Genomic DNA, 16,254 nt, shown 5'->3' with positions numbered 1-16,254 from the left:
TCACAGGGGAAGTTGGTGTCAGATGGTCTTGATTTTGTGTGAGTTGTGGCTTTCAAGTTGATGGTGACATGATTGTGGCAGCTTGAAATTTGGCACTGTTGACAACCTGGGGATATGATGCTCAGGATCATTTTGTCAAGGCATTCCTTGACCTAGCACTACTACTATTTTGTTGGTAATAAGGAATATCTGTGATGCTAAGCTTGAGGCGGCACTGAATACCCTGTCTTGCATGATTGTAAGGCATGTCTTTAGCCAAACAATGTATTGGTTGGAAGTGCCCTTTGCATATTATTTGGCATTGTTAGCATAGCAGTTCAATCATACATTGGGCTGCACCTAAACGCACACATCATGGTCTTCTAATGAACCCTCACATTGGTCTCAGGCCAAAATATACAATGTGCTGGAATAACATGCCCACCTACATGTTGAAATACGCTACTATAGATCTGAGTTATTAGCTTCATCATATTACTCAATGCAATCTTAACATTGGGATATTTCACCCTTTCCCACCTGCCACGGTTGGAAGTCCTTGATGTTGGCACAAGATCCATCAATGAAAGGCCCCTGACCTGCTTTGCAGTCTATCAAGGTGTTCAAAGCATGAGCGAAGGCGTAGACTGCAGTGTAACTGTGGTAAGTGTAGCTCATATCATTTAGTTCAAACTGAGGCAAGGTTGCTGCATCAAAGTTTTCCTGTCCGGAACAAGGTGCCAATAGATCTACCTCTGCGGCTGCATTTGTAGTGTCACTTCGGTTGACCCATGACAGTTGACAGCTGAAGATCTGCTCCCATAAGAGCTCGGTAAAGACGTTATCTGGATGAAGGCGGTAGAGAAAGTCTGTAAATCCAGGCATGATGCCTGCATAAAGGGTGAGTGCCAATGTACCATTCAATATTTTCCATGCCTGGTCAGCAAATATCGCAGGAGAGATGACAAAGTATGCAGAGAATATCAAGGTTTTCCCAGTAACATTGTGTGAATACATAGTTTCCAGCAATGCCTTGACATAAGCTTCTGTGCTGTGAACAATAACAACCTTGACTGAATGCTGTTGGATCTGTTGAACAACTTGGAGGACCTTTGCCTTGGAGTACCGCAGGTGAATTCTTGCCACAAATGCCACACAGCCGCCACTCTCCTCAATCTCTTTCTTGACGTGCTGACCACCCTGCAAACCAATCTCATCATCAGAAACGATCATTCCCACCCACGTCCAACCAAAGTGAGCCGTAATCCGCTCCAGTGCAATAATTTCAAGTGTGTTTACAGGAAGAGTCCGCAGGAAGGACGGGAACTGAAGCTTGTCACTCAGAGAGGCGAGTGAAGATGAGTGGCTGATCTGTCGGGTGAGAAAAAGCAGGTCTATCTTTATCAAGATCATCAGTGCATGTGCCCAACACACTCCACTCATGGGTCCTTATCAAACATTGCTTTTAAATAAACAATAAAACCATTAAATAATGACAGGAATGAGTATATGGCAAAGTAGTTAAAGAAACACCAAACTTGACTGACCTGACACAAAGGAGCCTCATATTATTCTGCATCTCTGATTGAGGAAGATTTAGATTATATGAATATAGTATCTGCCCAAAATAAGAGAATGCAATACTGGACTGGCTAAAAGAATTGACCATAACTAGTCTTTTTGCAATGAGTAGTCTAAAGTCTGTTGATCTGAGTTCTGGAAAGAGATATTTCTAAATATTTACTTCCAAGAAGATAGTCTAAAAAAGTCATTACCTCAGTGCAAGACATTGGAATATTTATTGGTGTAAGGGTGTGAGAACCCACTCACAATCATTGTCAGGGTAAACTAAAATAGTCATTAAATAAACCTGTGCTTAACCCTCTGGTAGCGTGGCTCAAAAGCAGGCAGACTTAATTTAGAGGAAATGTGCACAGCATTATGTAGCATTCAAACTGGAATAAAGCGAAAACACAGCACAAGAAAAATCCCAAAGCAATTTAGAAACAGGGAAAAGTTTAAAAAATAAAATGACACCAAAATAACAAAACGCCAATAAGTAGAACCTGAGATATGAATTTTCAAATGTGTAGTAGAAATAGCGACCAAAAAGCACAAAGTGCCATTCATAGTTATCTGTTCTGGTTGTAGTATTTTAAAATCCGAGTTTACTATTAAAGAGGATTTTAAATTACGATTGAAAAGAGTGAAATAAGTATTTTCCAGCTGTTACAAAACTGAAGTCATCACTTATAAAATGTCATGAGGTAATCCAGTGTTAGTTATGAATAATGACTGGGGAGATTTCCTCTGCCGGGACTTGTAAACCTTTAAATCTACATGTCCTAATTTCTAAATAAAATGCACCCTTCCGTATGAGCTCTTAGGGTCTACCTAATGGGTGAGTTATAACTAATACAAAGGAAGGTTTAGGCTCTAGGTACAACGTAGAACCATATACCAGGGACTTATAAGTAAATTAAATATGCTGATTAGGTGTTGGCTAATGTTACCAAGTTTTAGGGAGAGAGAACAAGCATTTTAGCAATGATAAGGTGCACAGAGTCCTAATGCTAGCGTAAACAAATTCAGAAAACGGGAAGGGTGAAGGCAAAATATTTGAGGGTGACCCTGTAGAGCGGGCAAGGTCAAACACTTACTCTTTTGTTGTAATTTACATGTGTAAAAAAGTGCTCTGAGAATCCAGAGGAGACCATGACCAACCTGCTTGTCTATCTGCCTGAGGTGCCTCACCGTTCAGATTGACTTCACATTTCTCCCACATCGTTCTTCTCTGCAATAGAAAATCTCTTTTAGTGGTCCTTTTGCTAAAGCAGTATATGACATCATGGAACTGTGTTCAGCTACATCCCTCTCGTTGGCCCACTGGTGATTTTTGACTTTCATTTAAGTATAAATCTTCACCGTAGCTTCATCCTGAGGCCACCCGACGACAACACTCCCTCCTTGGACACCTTCTGCAGCCTTGTTCCACCAAACTTTATGTGACGAGGGGGACCCGGGACACCGAGACTTGCACCCCCTAATGTGAACCGAACCCTGTTGCTCTCACCCTTTCTCATGCAGCACCCGGTACACTGGAAGGAAGCCGAGCACCTCCCTCGACCCGAGTCTGACTCGACCGACGAACACTGTTTCTTTAACTGGGCTGAACTTGATCCGAGTCCCGCCCACGAGAACGTGGTTAATCCCGGCCGTGACCCTGCACAGGTGTGTGAATCACCCGGAGGAGTAGGGGGTTGGAAGGACGTGGAGAAGAGAGGCCGATTGGAGAGACTTACGGGAGCGGAGGACGGCAGAAATACCGGAGGTGAACCTGACACCGAGAGCGGAGAGGAGCCCGGAGTACAGAGGAGGAGGCGGAGGGAGGCGAGGCAGGAGCAAGAGGCAACGACTACATCAGCAAGCCCGGAGTGAGAGACGACGACTACAGCAGCAAGCAAGGAGGCCAACGGGAAGGCGCTTCGCCCAGCCACACTTCAAGGGAAGTGTGGCTTGCACAGGTACGATCTCGCTTTTCGGGTTGGGTTGGGTTGGACGTACATGGAACAAACCGCCCTGAGAAACACACACGGCATCCTTTGCACTAAACCCCAACCCTATCTGCACAATACCGACACCTAGGTCGTGGGTGGTGTGTTTCTGCACGTGTGATCCTCACTACCCTCCCTGCGCACTGTATATATATATTCACCAAGACAAGACTAAATCTGCCCCTTGTCTCTGTTTTCCGAGCTGGAAGGCGCCAGAGCAGAAGACCGGACTACCTGTCCCAGAAGCCCGAGGGAAGGAAGGGGAAACGGACCGGAAAGACACAGAGAGCGGCGTTCCGCCATAGAGGCTGCAGCAGAACTACCCCTTCCCTACTATCGAAAACAGATACTTAGGAGGCGTGTACTAACAATAAAGCCTGCGTTACCCACAGTACCTGTCTCCGTGAGTCTATTCCCATCGGCCAGTTCACAAGTGGTGGAGAATGCGGGCACCTCAGTGACCGTCCGAGACACAAGGATGGAAGAGCTACTACAGGCATTGGTGAAAGGGCAGGAACAATTGGGATGGGCCCTGGAGCAACAGCTCGCTGCCGCGCAGGCTGATAGAGACGCATATAGGAACACTGTCGCAGCGCAGATCGAGGGACTACAGAAGGTTATCCATGAGCCTACAAGCAATCCCGTAAGAGAAACCGGAAGAGCTCACCCCACCCCACCCGGCATCTCCCTACAGAAGTACATTACCGGCGAAGACCCCGACGCCTTCCTGATTAATTTCGAGAGGGTGGCGCTGGCATGTGGATGGCCACTCGAGAAATGGCCATTCTTTCTCGCACCCCTGCTGTCTGGGGAAGCCCAGGCGGCTTACCAGGTCGCCAACAGCACGGGCCAAATGCCATATGGGCAAATCAAGACCATCATTCTGGACCACTTAGGCCTGGACGCCGAGGCCTACCGGGTCCGGTTTCGGAAGGAAAGAGGGACCCCGGGAGAAAACCCCAAAACGCTGTTCTTTAGGCTAAAGGCAGCCACGGATAAATGGCTTACTCCCTCAGTAAGCACGAAAGACGAAATAATGGACAAAGTCTACCTAGAGCAATATCTCGAGGCTCTGCCTTTCGGGACACAGAAATGGCTAAGGCAGCATTCCAACCTGACTACCATACAAGCAATGGAAATGGCAACTACTTTCTCTCGTGCACAACCCCGGGTCCATCCCAGCGAGCCAGACAAGTCAGCCAAGACGCCTTTCCGCATAGAGAGGAAACCAAGACCCCCCTGGCCTATCCTTACCCCGGCCATCTACGGTAGAGATCCCCTCATTCAAAGGCCCTCAATGCTTCGATTGTGGCTCCTGGGGCCATATAGCTCGCTTTTGTCCCCAGAGACGGAACCAGGAGGAACCGATGGACGTTGGATATGTACCCAAAGCCATCCTGTATACCGCAGAGCTGGGAGGGGCCTTTCACGTAAGTGTCTGGGTGAATGGGGCTAGGGTTAAAGCTCTTCTGGATTCTGGTTGTAAGCAGTCGGTGGTGCAAGGGGGTTTCGTGAGACTTGACCAAGTAACGCCAGATGGGGTAGTTAACATTAAATGTGTACACGGAGACATAAAAAGATACCCAGTTGCCCATGTGCCTCTAATACTGGAGGGGGGGAAGACCCTAGTAGTCAAAGTCGGGGTACTTGATACTCTCCCTGAGGAAATAATCATAGGGACTAACAACCCCCATTTCCTCTACTTGTTCTCAGCGACCCTGCAGAAGGAAAGGGCCCTGGAACCCCTATCCGTTCCTGCCCTTACTTCCACCGACCCATGGGTGGGTGACCGTAGCTTCAGGTTTGCCCAAGCCAATGATTCGAATTTGCTTGACGCCTGGGAACAAGCACACGCCAACAAGGACAACCCCACACCCCGATATCCCCGCTTCCTGATAAAAGAGGACCTTCTATACAGACAGGGACATCCGGACGATCCTCTCCAGCTTCTTGTACCGGTCTGTTTCAGAGAACAGATCATGTTCTACGCCCATACCCATCTGTTGGCCGGTCGCACTGGCAGCGAGAAAACCACCCAGAAGGTACTACGGAGCTTCTTCTGGCCTGGTGTATATAAGGACATAAAAACCCATTGTCAGACCTGTGATGTATGTCAGCGGAAAAACACCAAGAGACCTCCAGGGGTGCCCCTTCAACCCCTTCCCATCATAGGGACCCCATTCGAGAGAGTAGCCATGGACCTCATTGGCCCCCTACCCAAAACACGACGAGGAAACCAGTATGCGCTGGTCATTGTGGACTACGCCACAAGATTTCCGGAAGCCTTCCCCCTAAGAGCGCCCACCTCCAAGAACATAGCAGACAAGTTCCTGGAGCTGTTTTTGAGGGTGGGGTTTCCCAAGGAGGTCCTCACAGACCAAGGTACCCCGTTCATGTCAAGAGTGATGAAGGAGGTGTGTCAACTCTTGAACCTCCACCAGATCCGGACCTCCATCTACCATCCACAGACGGACGGACTGGTGGAGCGGTACAACGGAACCTTGAAGTTGACGCTGAAAAAAATGCTCACTCTGAACGGGAGTGACTGGGACCTCCTTCTTCCCTTGGCCCTCTACGTGATCCGGGGCCAGAGACAGAGCAGTCTGGGCTGTTCGTCGTTTGAAATGTTGTACGGACGACAGCCTCGGAGCCTCCTGGAAATGACAAGAGAGGTGTGGGAGGCAGAACCCCACGCAGAAACAAAGACACTGCTGGAATACAGCCAAAACCTGAAAAACAAGTTGGGGAAAATAAGAGACCTGGCGTATTCGCAGTTGGAGAACAGCCAGAGGAAACAAAGCACCCACTACGACAAAGGGAAGAAGTGGAGACATCTCTCCGTAGGCGATTGGGCACTCGTGTTGTTGCCATTCCTCACCAAGAAGTTCCACAACGAATGGCAGGGACCCTTCCAGGTCATGGAAACCATAGGAAAAACCTCATACAAACTCCGCCTGTCCGGGAGGAAGTCTCAGGTTTTTCATATAAACCTGCTTAAAAAGTGGCTGGGATCTCCACCTGTAAGCCACCATCTTGCCATCCCAACCGGACACAAAGACGTTACCACCCTAGACAAACTCGTGGTTAACAAAGACCTGTACCAGACCAACCAGGAGGGACTGCAGTGAATCAAACAGAGGAACAATGTTTAAATCAATGATTACATGGAATAAACAAAAATTAAGCAAACGAAGAGATTTGGAAATAATGATGTTGGCTGTGCGAATGGAAATGGAGCGTCTTTGCGCAACATATGTTTGGTGATTCTAACAGAACGTGCGTGGAGGTGAGGCACGGACCCATTCAGCACGCAAATAAAGGAGAAAAGCGAGAACCTTGAGTACATGGATTACCTAGGTGTGCATTCTGCCACCCCACAATTGCGTTCATTAAAATAAACCATATGCCAGGTCTGAACCTTCCTATTTCATTCATAAATGTCATACCTAGGATAGGCCCTGAACAGACCAGTGGGCAGGGTGCAGTGCATTTAAAAGATGGACATGCACTTTTAAGGTTTACATGTCCTGGTATTGAAAAACTCTTACATGTGTTTATCGTTTCTGCTAGGCCTACCTCTCCTAAGGGATAACAAGGGGTTTCTTTTTTTATATTATATTAGTTATAACTTTCAATTGGGTGTAGGTAAATAGTTTGAGTTTGGCGTCTACAGAATTGTAATTAAAAGTCCTCTTTAATGATAAAGTGAGAAATTAAGTCAGAAGTCTGAAAATTGCACTTTAAGAAGGTTGGCATTTTCTCGTTCTAACCATTTGGTGCTTATAGTCTGTCCCTGGATCACATGACCTAGGTGTAGCTGGAAGTTGCCCTTTGTGTATTGCTCCCAGACATTAAGACAAAGGGCCATAGGTCTTAACAGGATGGGCCATATCTGACTTGATGAAGGGGAAAGCTGTCACCTAGCGAACTTGCTGTTACATTCCATGCTTGTTCTCTGCTATCTCCCTGTTTTGTAATTTACCATTTAGAATTCTGAATGTTATGATGACATCCAACATACCAAGTTCTGTTTTCTATATCTGACAATTGCTCTGGTTAGCTGTTTTACCAGACGTGCTGTGCCTCTCCCCTTGAATTTAATAAATTCCTCTTCTTACCTGTATCCTGGAGTACCTTCTATTTTACATTGGCGACGAGGTACTGAAGACTTTTCCTGTCACGTTCGCTTCGAGGCACAGGTACTGCAAAGTTTTCTCAGACCCGATTTCCTGTTGTCCACGAAGTTTCTAAAGATCCTGCTGGCTGCCACTCACATTTTCAAGTTTCCTGTGAAAATCCTATGTTTTTACTTGTATCTGTTAGGATTTTAATGATTTTTATCTATTTGGGATTTTCTGCGGACATTTCAAACGTCTTGAACGTTTTTTTCATTTTGCGAGGATACCGTCTTATTTCCATTGGACACCGGCTGTGACACGTAAATGTTATTCTGACGTGTCGGCACAGCGGTTCTTCATTGGCGATTCCTCCAGCTTTATTGAAGAGTGGCTGTATTCACTGTGACGTATACACAGTGGTTCCTGATTGGCTGTCTCTCCGGCTTCAGTGACGTTTTCACAGCGGTTCCTGATTGGCTATTTCTCCGGCTTGCAGGAAGAGTAGCAGTATGTGTATGCGTCAGGACGGCAATTGTATCTTTGCATGATGCTGCTTTTCCATTGGATGCGTCGATAGCAACGTTCTGGGTCATCACGCTAGAAGCCATTTTGGATAAGTGTGAAGGCTTTCTACTGTTACTCCTTCACATTTACCGGCGATCATCGTACTAAGGTGAAAAATCTTCTGGTTACTTCACATTTACCAGCGAACATCGCATTAAGGTGAAAGTTCTTCAAGCGGACCTCATTTATTAATATTTCTTCTATTGTTCCCAAGTTTCAAATGGCAGCGATCAAATCCTCACAATTTTAACTACCGGGATCACTTGGCCAAATTTCTATTTTTGCGAGGTAACTTGACACTTTGTTTTGCATTATTTCTTCCTCACTTTTAGTGATAAATGACTTATTTTTTGAAAGCATATATTTTGGAGCACACCTTAGAGTGTTTTATTCTTCCTGTGTGCACATGGTGATGGACATATATGGCTGATATTTGAAGATATACCAGGATTCAAGCTTTTGGTACATTTCCTTGCTCCAATATATTTCAGAATTACTATTAGTTTGTGTAAATTACTTGATAATGCTAGTATTGTGGGGTATTCATATTTACATTTTTTTTACCATATTTTATTTCATTCTTCTTTAATTTTATTGAGTTAATTGAGATCTTGTTATTACCGTGCAATTTGATCCACCGTCCAAGTTTTTGCAAACAAAAGGTGAGCCACCTATTCCATGGACAAGGTAAAAAGAGGAATTATTCACATATCTGAAAGGGTGTAGAGACAAAACATCGAGGTTTTTTTTATCGACTAGACATATTATCGAGTTTAAAATATAGAATAGACATAATATCGACTAGACATAATATAGACTACCAAAATATAGTCTAGAAAATTTTAATATTGAATAGAATGGACATAATATCGAATTAAAAATATAGAATGGACATAATATCGACTAGACATAATATAGACAACAAAAATATCAAATTTTAGGTAAGTTAATATTAATTTTTATTTTTTGTGTAATATAATTCTGTAGCGGGTTGTGGGTTTATAGGGGAATAGGGTGGGAAGTAATTTAATTATAATTAATTAAATATGTTATTTTATTTATTGTTATTTATTTAGAATTAACTGTTAATTAATTATTAATTGGTAATTAATTCAAATATAATTGTTAATTCATTTTAATTGATTAATTGATAAATATTTTAATTTTAGTAATTTATTTTCTGTAGCGGGTTGTGGGTTTATAGGGGAATAGGGTGGGAAGTAATTTAATTATAATTAATTAAATATGTTAATTAATTAATTGGTATTTATTTTTAATTAATTGGTAATTAATTTTTAATTGATAATTAAATAATTTTTAATTGATAATTAATTTTAAATAATTTTTTAATTGACAATTATGTGAATAATATTTTCTTTTCTGTAGCGGGTTGTGGATTTATAGGGGTATAGGGTGGGAAGTATTTTAATGATAATTAATTAAATATGTAAATTAATTAATTGATTGGTATTTATTTTGAACAAATTGTCAATTAATTTTTAATTGGTAATTAATTCATTGTTAATTGATAATTAATTTTTAATAATTGATTAATTGATAATTATGTGAATAATATTATTTTATTTTTAGTAGCGGGTTGTGGGTTTATAAGGGAATAGGGTGGGAAGTAATTTAATATAATTAATTAAACATGAAAATTAATTAATTGGTATTTATTTTAAATAAATTGTTAATGAATTTTTAATTGGTAATTAATTAATTCTTAATAGGTAATTACAATTTATTAATTGATTAATTTATAAATATGTGATTTATATTAATTTATTTTCACGAGTGGGGATATTAAAATTTACCCCTATGCTATCCAACGCTTTCCCTACTGTTGCACTCTCTGGAGTGGGAATTGTAATTTTTACCCCTACACTATCCAACTTTTTCCCTACTGTTGCTCTCTCTGGAGTGGGAATAGTAAATTTTACCCCTACGCTATCCAACGCTTTCCCTACTGTTGCACTCACTGGAGTGGGAATAGTAATTTTTACCCTTACGCTATCCAACGCTTTCCCTACTGTTGCATTCGCTGGAGTGGGAATATAAATTTTTACCCCTACGCTATCCATCGCTTTCCCTACTGTTGCACTCTCTGGAGGGGGAATAGTAATTTTTATCCCTACGCTATCCAACGCTTTCCCTATTGTTGCACTCTCTGGAGTGGTAATAGTAATTGTTACCCCTACGCTATCCAATGCTTTCCCTACTGTTGCACTTACTGGAGTAGGAATAGTAATTTTTACCCCTACGCTATGCAACGCCTTCCCTACTGTTGCACTCTCTGGAGTGGGAATAGTAGTTTTTACCCCTACGCTATTCAACGCTTTCACTACTGTTGCACTCTCTGGAGTGGGAATAGTAATTTTTACCCCTACGCTATCCAACGCTTTCCCTACTGTTGCACTCGCTGGAGTGGGAATAGTAATTTTTACCCCTAACTATCCAGTGCCTTCCCTACTGTTGCACTCTCTGGAGTGGGAATAGTAATTTTTACCCCTACGCCATCCAACGCTTTCCCTACTGTTGCACTCTCTGGAGTGGGAATAGTAATTTTTCCCCTACGCTATCCAACGCTTTGCCTACTATTGCACTCTCTGGAGTGGGAATGGTAATTTTTACCCCTACGCCATCCAACGCTTTCCCTACTGTTGCACTCTCTGGAGTGGGAATAGTAATTTTTACCCCTACGCTATCCAACGCTTTCCCTACTGTTGCACTCTCTAGAGTGGGAATAGTAATTTTTACCCCTACGCTATCCAAAGCGTTCCCTACTGTTGCACTCTCTGGAGTGGGAATAGTAATTTTTACCCTTACGCTATCCAATGATTTCCCTACTGTTGCACTCACTGGATAGGGAATAGTAAATTTAAACCTCTCGCTATCCTACGGAAAAAATATTGTATATGTTTTGTTAATAATATGTATATATATATATATATATATATATATATATATATATATATATATATTTAAAAATATATTTTTTAAAGTTACAATAATTATTTATTCATTTTAAGTTTATTTAAGTATTTTAAGTATGTTTAAATTAATTATACTTTAAAATAACTTTTAAGATATTTTAAAAAATCGATATTTTGACTGTCTATATTTTTTCCTATCGATATTTTGGAGTCGATATTTTTGTACTTACCTGTTTGTAGATAGGAAGTCGATATTCTGGCATTCTATATTTTTACCTCGATATTTTGGTAGGTCGATATTTTGACTGTCGATAATATGTCAGTGATCCATCTGAAAGCAATTGATGTATGTCTGCTGAAAGAAAAAAAAATATTTTTCTCCACTGTCTTGGATCTGAAGGACAGTTAGTATACAGAACATTTCCTCCTGTCAGGTCTGGTGGTGACTTTAATGTATATGATGACGCTGTATTACAAATTGAAGGTAGATTTAAGCCTACTACTAGTGTCGCTCTTAACAGATATAAATTCTATACTAGAGCTCAAGATGAAAATGAAAGTTTTGATGAATTTCTCGCTGCTCTCTGGGCTTTGTCTTTACACTGTAACTTTGGTTTGATGACTGACGAAAGGATCAGGGATCAAATCATTGTTCATGTGAAGAGTAAACAAGTTCAAGAGCCATTGTGGATTTTAGGTGACCCCAATTTGGAAACAGCATCTAGCACAGCTAAGGCTTTAGAACATTCTGATAAGTGGATTAAATCCCTTGATAAAGAAACTAAAACTAATACCTCTAATGAAATTAGCACTGTTAATACCGTAAACATCTAAGAATGTTTCCAATTATGAAGGAGATAATAAGCCTAAACAGATTTATTGTTATAGATGTGGTAATCCTGATCACATAGCTTCCTTTCCACAGTGTCCTGCTATTGGCAAACAATGCAACAAATGTGGACGTTCAGGTCATTTTTCAAAGTTGTGTAAGAATGTCTATAAGCCATTCTCTGATTCGGAAGTCATCATTTACCTCTTCTAAAACTAGTAATGGAAACATTTCTTGTGTTTCTGATCATTCTTGTAACAATGATTCTAGGAGCAATATTGAGTCAGGTCGTTATTTATTTATTTATTTATTTATTTTGAAGCTTATAAAGCGCGAGGCTACCCCCAACGGGGGTGTCACAACGCTGCAGACAGAAACTATGGATAATGATGGCAGCGGGGTAGCAAGAAGGTGGAGATTGTTAGATCTGAGATCTCTAATTGAGTGGACAGGTTTAAGCCTATTTTCCAGGTAGACTGGGCCAAGGCCATTGAGGGCCTGGAAAGCAAAAACCATTGCTTTAAATTGAATGCGCCGGGTCACTGGCAACCAGTGCAACTTCCTTAGGTACGGGGAAATCGAATTGCGGTAGGGGATGTTACCAATCAGCCTAGCAGCCGCGTTCTGCATGATCTGCAGTTGGTGGATCTGGTAAGCTGGAACACCAACATACAGACTATTAGAGTAGTCCAAATGAGAGGTAATCAAGGCATGGACAATAGTCCTGCGGGAATCAAGAGGGAGGTATGGAAACATTTTCCTAATCATGCAAAGTTTGCCAAAGCAGGCTGCCGTGACTTTGTTGATGTGGTTCTTACAAGATAAGACTTTGTCAAATTGGAAGCCCACATTACGGGCTGCTTGGACCGGAACAGGTGGGGGATTAAGATCCGAGGGCCACCAGAGTGTAGGGGAGAGTGGGGACTTCTGATTAAAAAACAGGACTTCCGTCTTATCTGTATTAAGTTTAAGATTGTTAGACGTCATCCAGGAGGAGATGTTAATTAGGCAGTTACGAAAATTGGTCAAGCTGCCGTCAGAGTGATCTCTAAAGGAAAACACAAGGTGAGTGTCATCAGCATAAGAGATCACTCTGACCCCCCAGGATTCAGCCAATTTTGCCAGCGTAGTAAGGTAAATAATAAAAAATACAGGGCTGAGTGCAGAGCCCTGTGGAACACCGCAGAGCAGGGTCTTTTCTTCCGATACAAAAGGCCGAAGGAAGACTTGTTGGGGTCTACCCTCAAGGAAAGATTTGACCCAGGCCAGCGGGGTACCCCCAATTCCAATGTTATGCCGGCGGTCCAATAATATTTCATGAGACACAGTATCGAAAGCCGCGGATAGGTCGAGGAGAACCAACATGGCCTCCTCGCCCGCATCCACGCACTCTCGAATGGACTCAGACACCTCAGTGCTGAAGCCCGGTCTAAATCCAGACTGGGAATCATGCAAGAGATGTTTAGATTCCAAATAATCAGTCAATTTCTCCTGTACGACTTTCTCCCGAATGTTTGCCGGCTTGGGGAGTAGGGATATAGGCCGATAGTTGCTGAACAGTAAGGGGTCGGCGTCAGCCTTCTTGATGATTGGAAACAACATAGCCTGCTTCCAAGAAGAGGGGAATTGGCCTATGAGTAGTGAGGTGTTCCAGATAGCAAGAAGTGGGCTAATCACCAAAGGGGCCAGTTCACTTAACTGGGACCGGCTCGAGAGGAGACTCCGATTTACACCGGCCAAACAGAGTCAGGGCAGTCTCCAAGGTTAGCTTCTTAAACGATACAAAAGTCTCCTCCAGTGTGGCTTTGGGATTAGAAGGGAGCGGGGCCCTCTCCTGATTAAAGGAAGAAGAAATCTTCTTAATCTTATCATGAAAGAAGTTGGAGAGACCATCGCAAAGGGGCTTGGCTGGGGGCAATCAAGGTGGCCAAAACTGGGGGATTGGAGAATTCCTTAATGATATTAAATAAGGTTTTTGCTGAGTTTTCAGCGCTCTTAATTTTCTCTACAAAAAAATCCCTCATAGTGGTTCGCTTTAATTTGTGGAAGTTCTTTACTGCTGTTTTGTAGATGACTTTCGCAGAAAGATCATACGTCAATCTTCATTTACGTTCTAATTTTTTGCATCTACTCCTTTCCTCCCATAATGTTAAAGAGAACCAGGGCGCAGATGGTTGTGACCTTAAGGAAGCAAAAGGTGCCATTGGGGCGACAAGATCTACCGAGGAGGAAAGGGAAGAGTTAAATTTGGCTACATCTGCATTTAAATCATAGGAGGGCAGCCCTATTAGTTTGGGAAAGATAGGATCTAGGGCAGCACAGGTAACCTTATACCATTTCCTCCCTTGCTCCCTACCTATTACTGGGAGGGCAGCTGAAAGTGACAGAGTCAGCTCAAGCTGAATCAAATAATGATTCGTCCAGATAAGAGGTAGGGAGGGATGCATAACAAGACCAGGATGATTCGAAAAGACATGGTCAAGGGTGTGACCAGCTGAGTGTGTTGGGCGCTGGACCAGCTGGATAAAATTTAGACCGAGCATGGAGTCTCGGAAGTTATTAGCCCTGGTGCATGTGGCCTCATCTACGTGGAGATTAAAATCTCCCAGGACAGTAAAGTGAGGATGCTTAAGGGAAAGGTCTGCGATCGTGTCGACCAGTGTAGAGAGCGAAGATGGTGAGGCACAAGGAGGGTTATACACCAGAACGCCCGCTAAAATAATAGTAGAAGTATTTGCAATGGTAAAATACAGGGCTTCAATGGGGCCTAATATAGCGATTTTCCTCGGTTATTTTTAAATGAGATCGCAGAATAACAGCCACCACCCCCGCCTTTGTGCCCTCCCAATTTAATCCCACAAAGTGATAACCTGGGGGGGTAGCAAGGGTAATATCCGGATTGGAAGAGTCTTTGATCCATGTTAGAAATAGGATATCCTACGCGTGGGTAGAGAGCGATAACCAGATATCGCTGCCATGACGAGGAAGCGAGCGACAATTGACTAACCCTACCTTGAGAGTCACAGGGCGACTGGCTGATCCAGGGATTCTAGCTTGCAAGATGGAGGGGGTTCAAGTACTATGGAGCAGTGAGAACACCTAAAATGCTGCTCTTCAAGCTCCGCAGGATTGCACCGAGCGGCTGGGGTACAGACACCGAGTCTCATTTCCAGCTGCTGAGATCTTGTCCAGTACAGCGGGGTAGTCTGGGGCCCACCACAAGCATGGCTGGCGCTGGTCACGGGCCAGGCGCGGGCGGGCGCAGACGGGCTTCCCTTTGGCACGCCCACTGCGCGCGTCCGGTGCGCGTCTCGAATTGCATGGAATAAAATAGACTAGCCCGCTAACCCCTGACTCCACCCTCGCGACCAGAAGTGATGCGCGGTCGCCCTCGCTACCCTCCACAACAGTCGGGCGGAGCCCGTGGTGTTCCGGGGTAGGAGGGAAAATGAGTGAAGGTTCAAGATAGATCAGCAAAAGATTAAAATGCGAGCAGCAATAAGGTCAGACAGAACATAAAATCAGACTGTTATGTTATGTTAACTGGTGTTTTGTAGAGCGCTCAGCTACTCAAGCAGGTGTCCTGGCGCTAGATTGCACTTATTTCTTTTTAAAAACAATGACAGAGAACTAGCAGCTAGCGCAGCCCACCAAAATCGTAGCGCATGTCCGCTGCACGTCAGGAACTGCACCCAACTAAATAAACTAGCCCGATAACCCCTGACTCCACCCTCGCGACTGGAAGTGATGCACGGTCGCCCTCGCTACCCTCCACAACAATCGGGCGGAGCCCGTGGTGGACCCGGGTAGGAGGGAAAATGAGTGAAGGTTCAAGGTAGGTCAGCAAAAGATTAAAATGCGAGCAGCAATAAGGTCAGACAGAACATAAAATCAGATTGTACTTATTTCTTTTTAAAAACAATGACAGAGAACTAGCAGCTAGCGCAGCCCACCAAAATCGTAGCGCGCATCCGCTGCACGTCAGGAACTGTACCCAACTACCAACTAAATAAACTAGCCCACTAACCCCTGACTCCACCCTCGTGACAGGAAGTGATGCGCGGTCGCCCTCGCTACCCTCCACAACAAGTGGTGGACCGGGGTAAAATGAGTGAAGATATTGTAGTTTCTATTCAAGATTTTATTGATATATCTTTGAATATCTTCTCTCAAGTGTATGGTAAATATTCTGGGAAAAGATTTAGAACTAATGGCAGACTCGGGTTCTCCTTGGACTATAATTACACAAGATTATTGCACAAAATCTCTAGGAGAAC

General features: G+C 43.4%; 1 protein-coding gene across 1 annotated transcript in view; it reads right to left on the bottom strand.

Annotated features, from left to right (window-relative positions):
- The window catches only part of LOC144772137 (extracellular calcium-sensing receptor-like), a 46,661-nt gene extending 31,584 nt beyond the window's left edge, over positions 1-15,077 (bottom strand). Inside the window, exons 1-2 of the mRNA XM_078656293.1 lie at positions 14,990-15,077; positions 520-1,350 (exon numbers count right to left, since the gene is read on the bottom strand). Coding sequence (XP_078512419.1) covers positions 520-1,212 — 693 coding nt within the window. The 5' untranslated portion in view covers positions 1,213-1,350; positions 14,990-15,077. The remainder of the gene's footprint in view (positions 1-519; positions 1,351-14,989) is intronic.
- Between the last annotated feature and the right edge of the window lie 1,177 nt (positions 15,078-16,254).

This window comes from Lissotriton helveticus, chromosome 8, assembly GCF_964261635.1.
Source record: "Lissotriton helveticus chromosome 8, aLisHel1.1, whole genome shotgun sequence".
Lineage (NCBI taxonomy): Eukaryota > Metazoa > Chordata > Amphibia > Caudata > Salamandridae > Lissotriton > Lissotriton helveticus.
The sequence above is the reverse complement of the archived record's forward strand: the minus strand, read 5'-3'. Positions and strand labels throughout refer to the sequence as shown.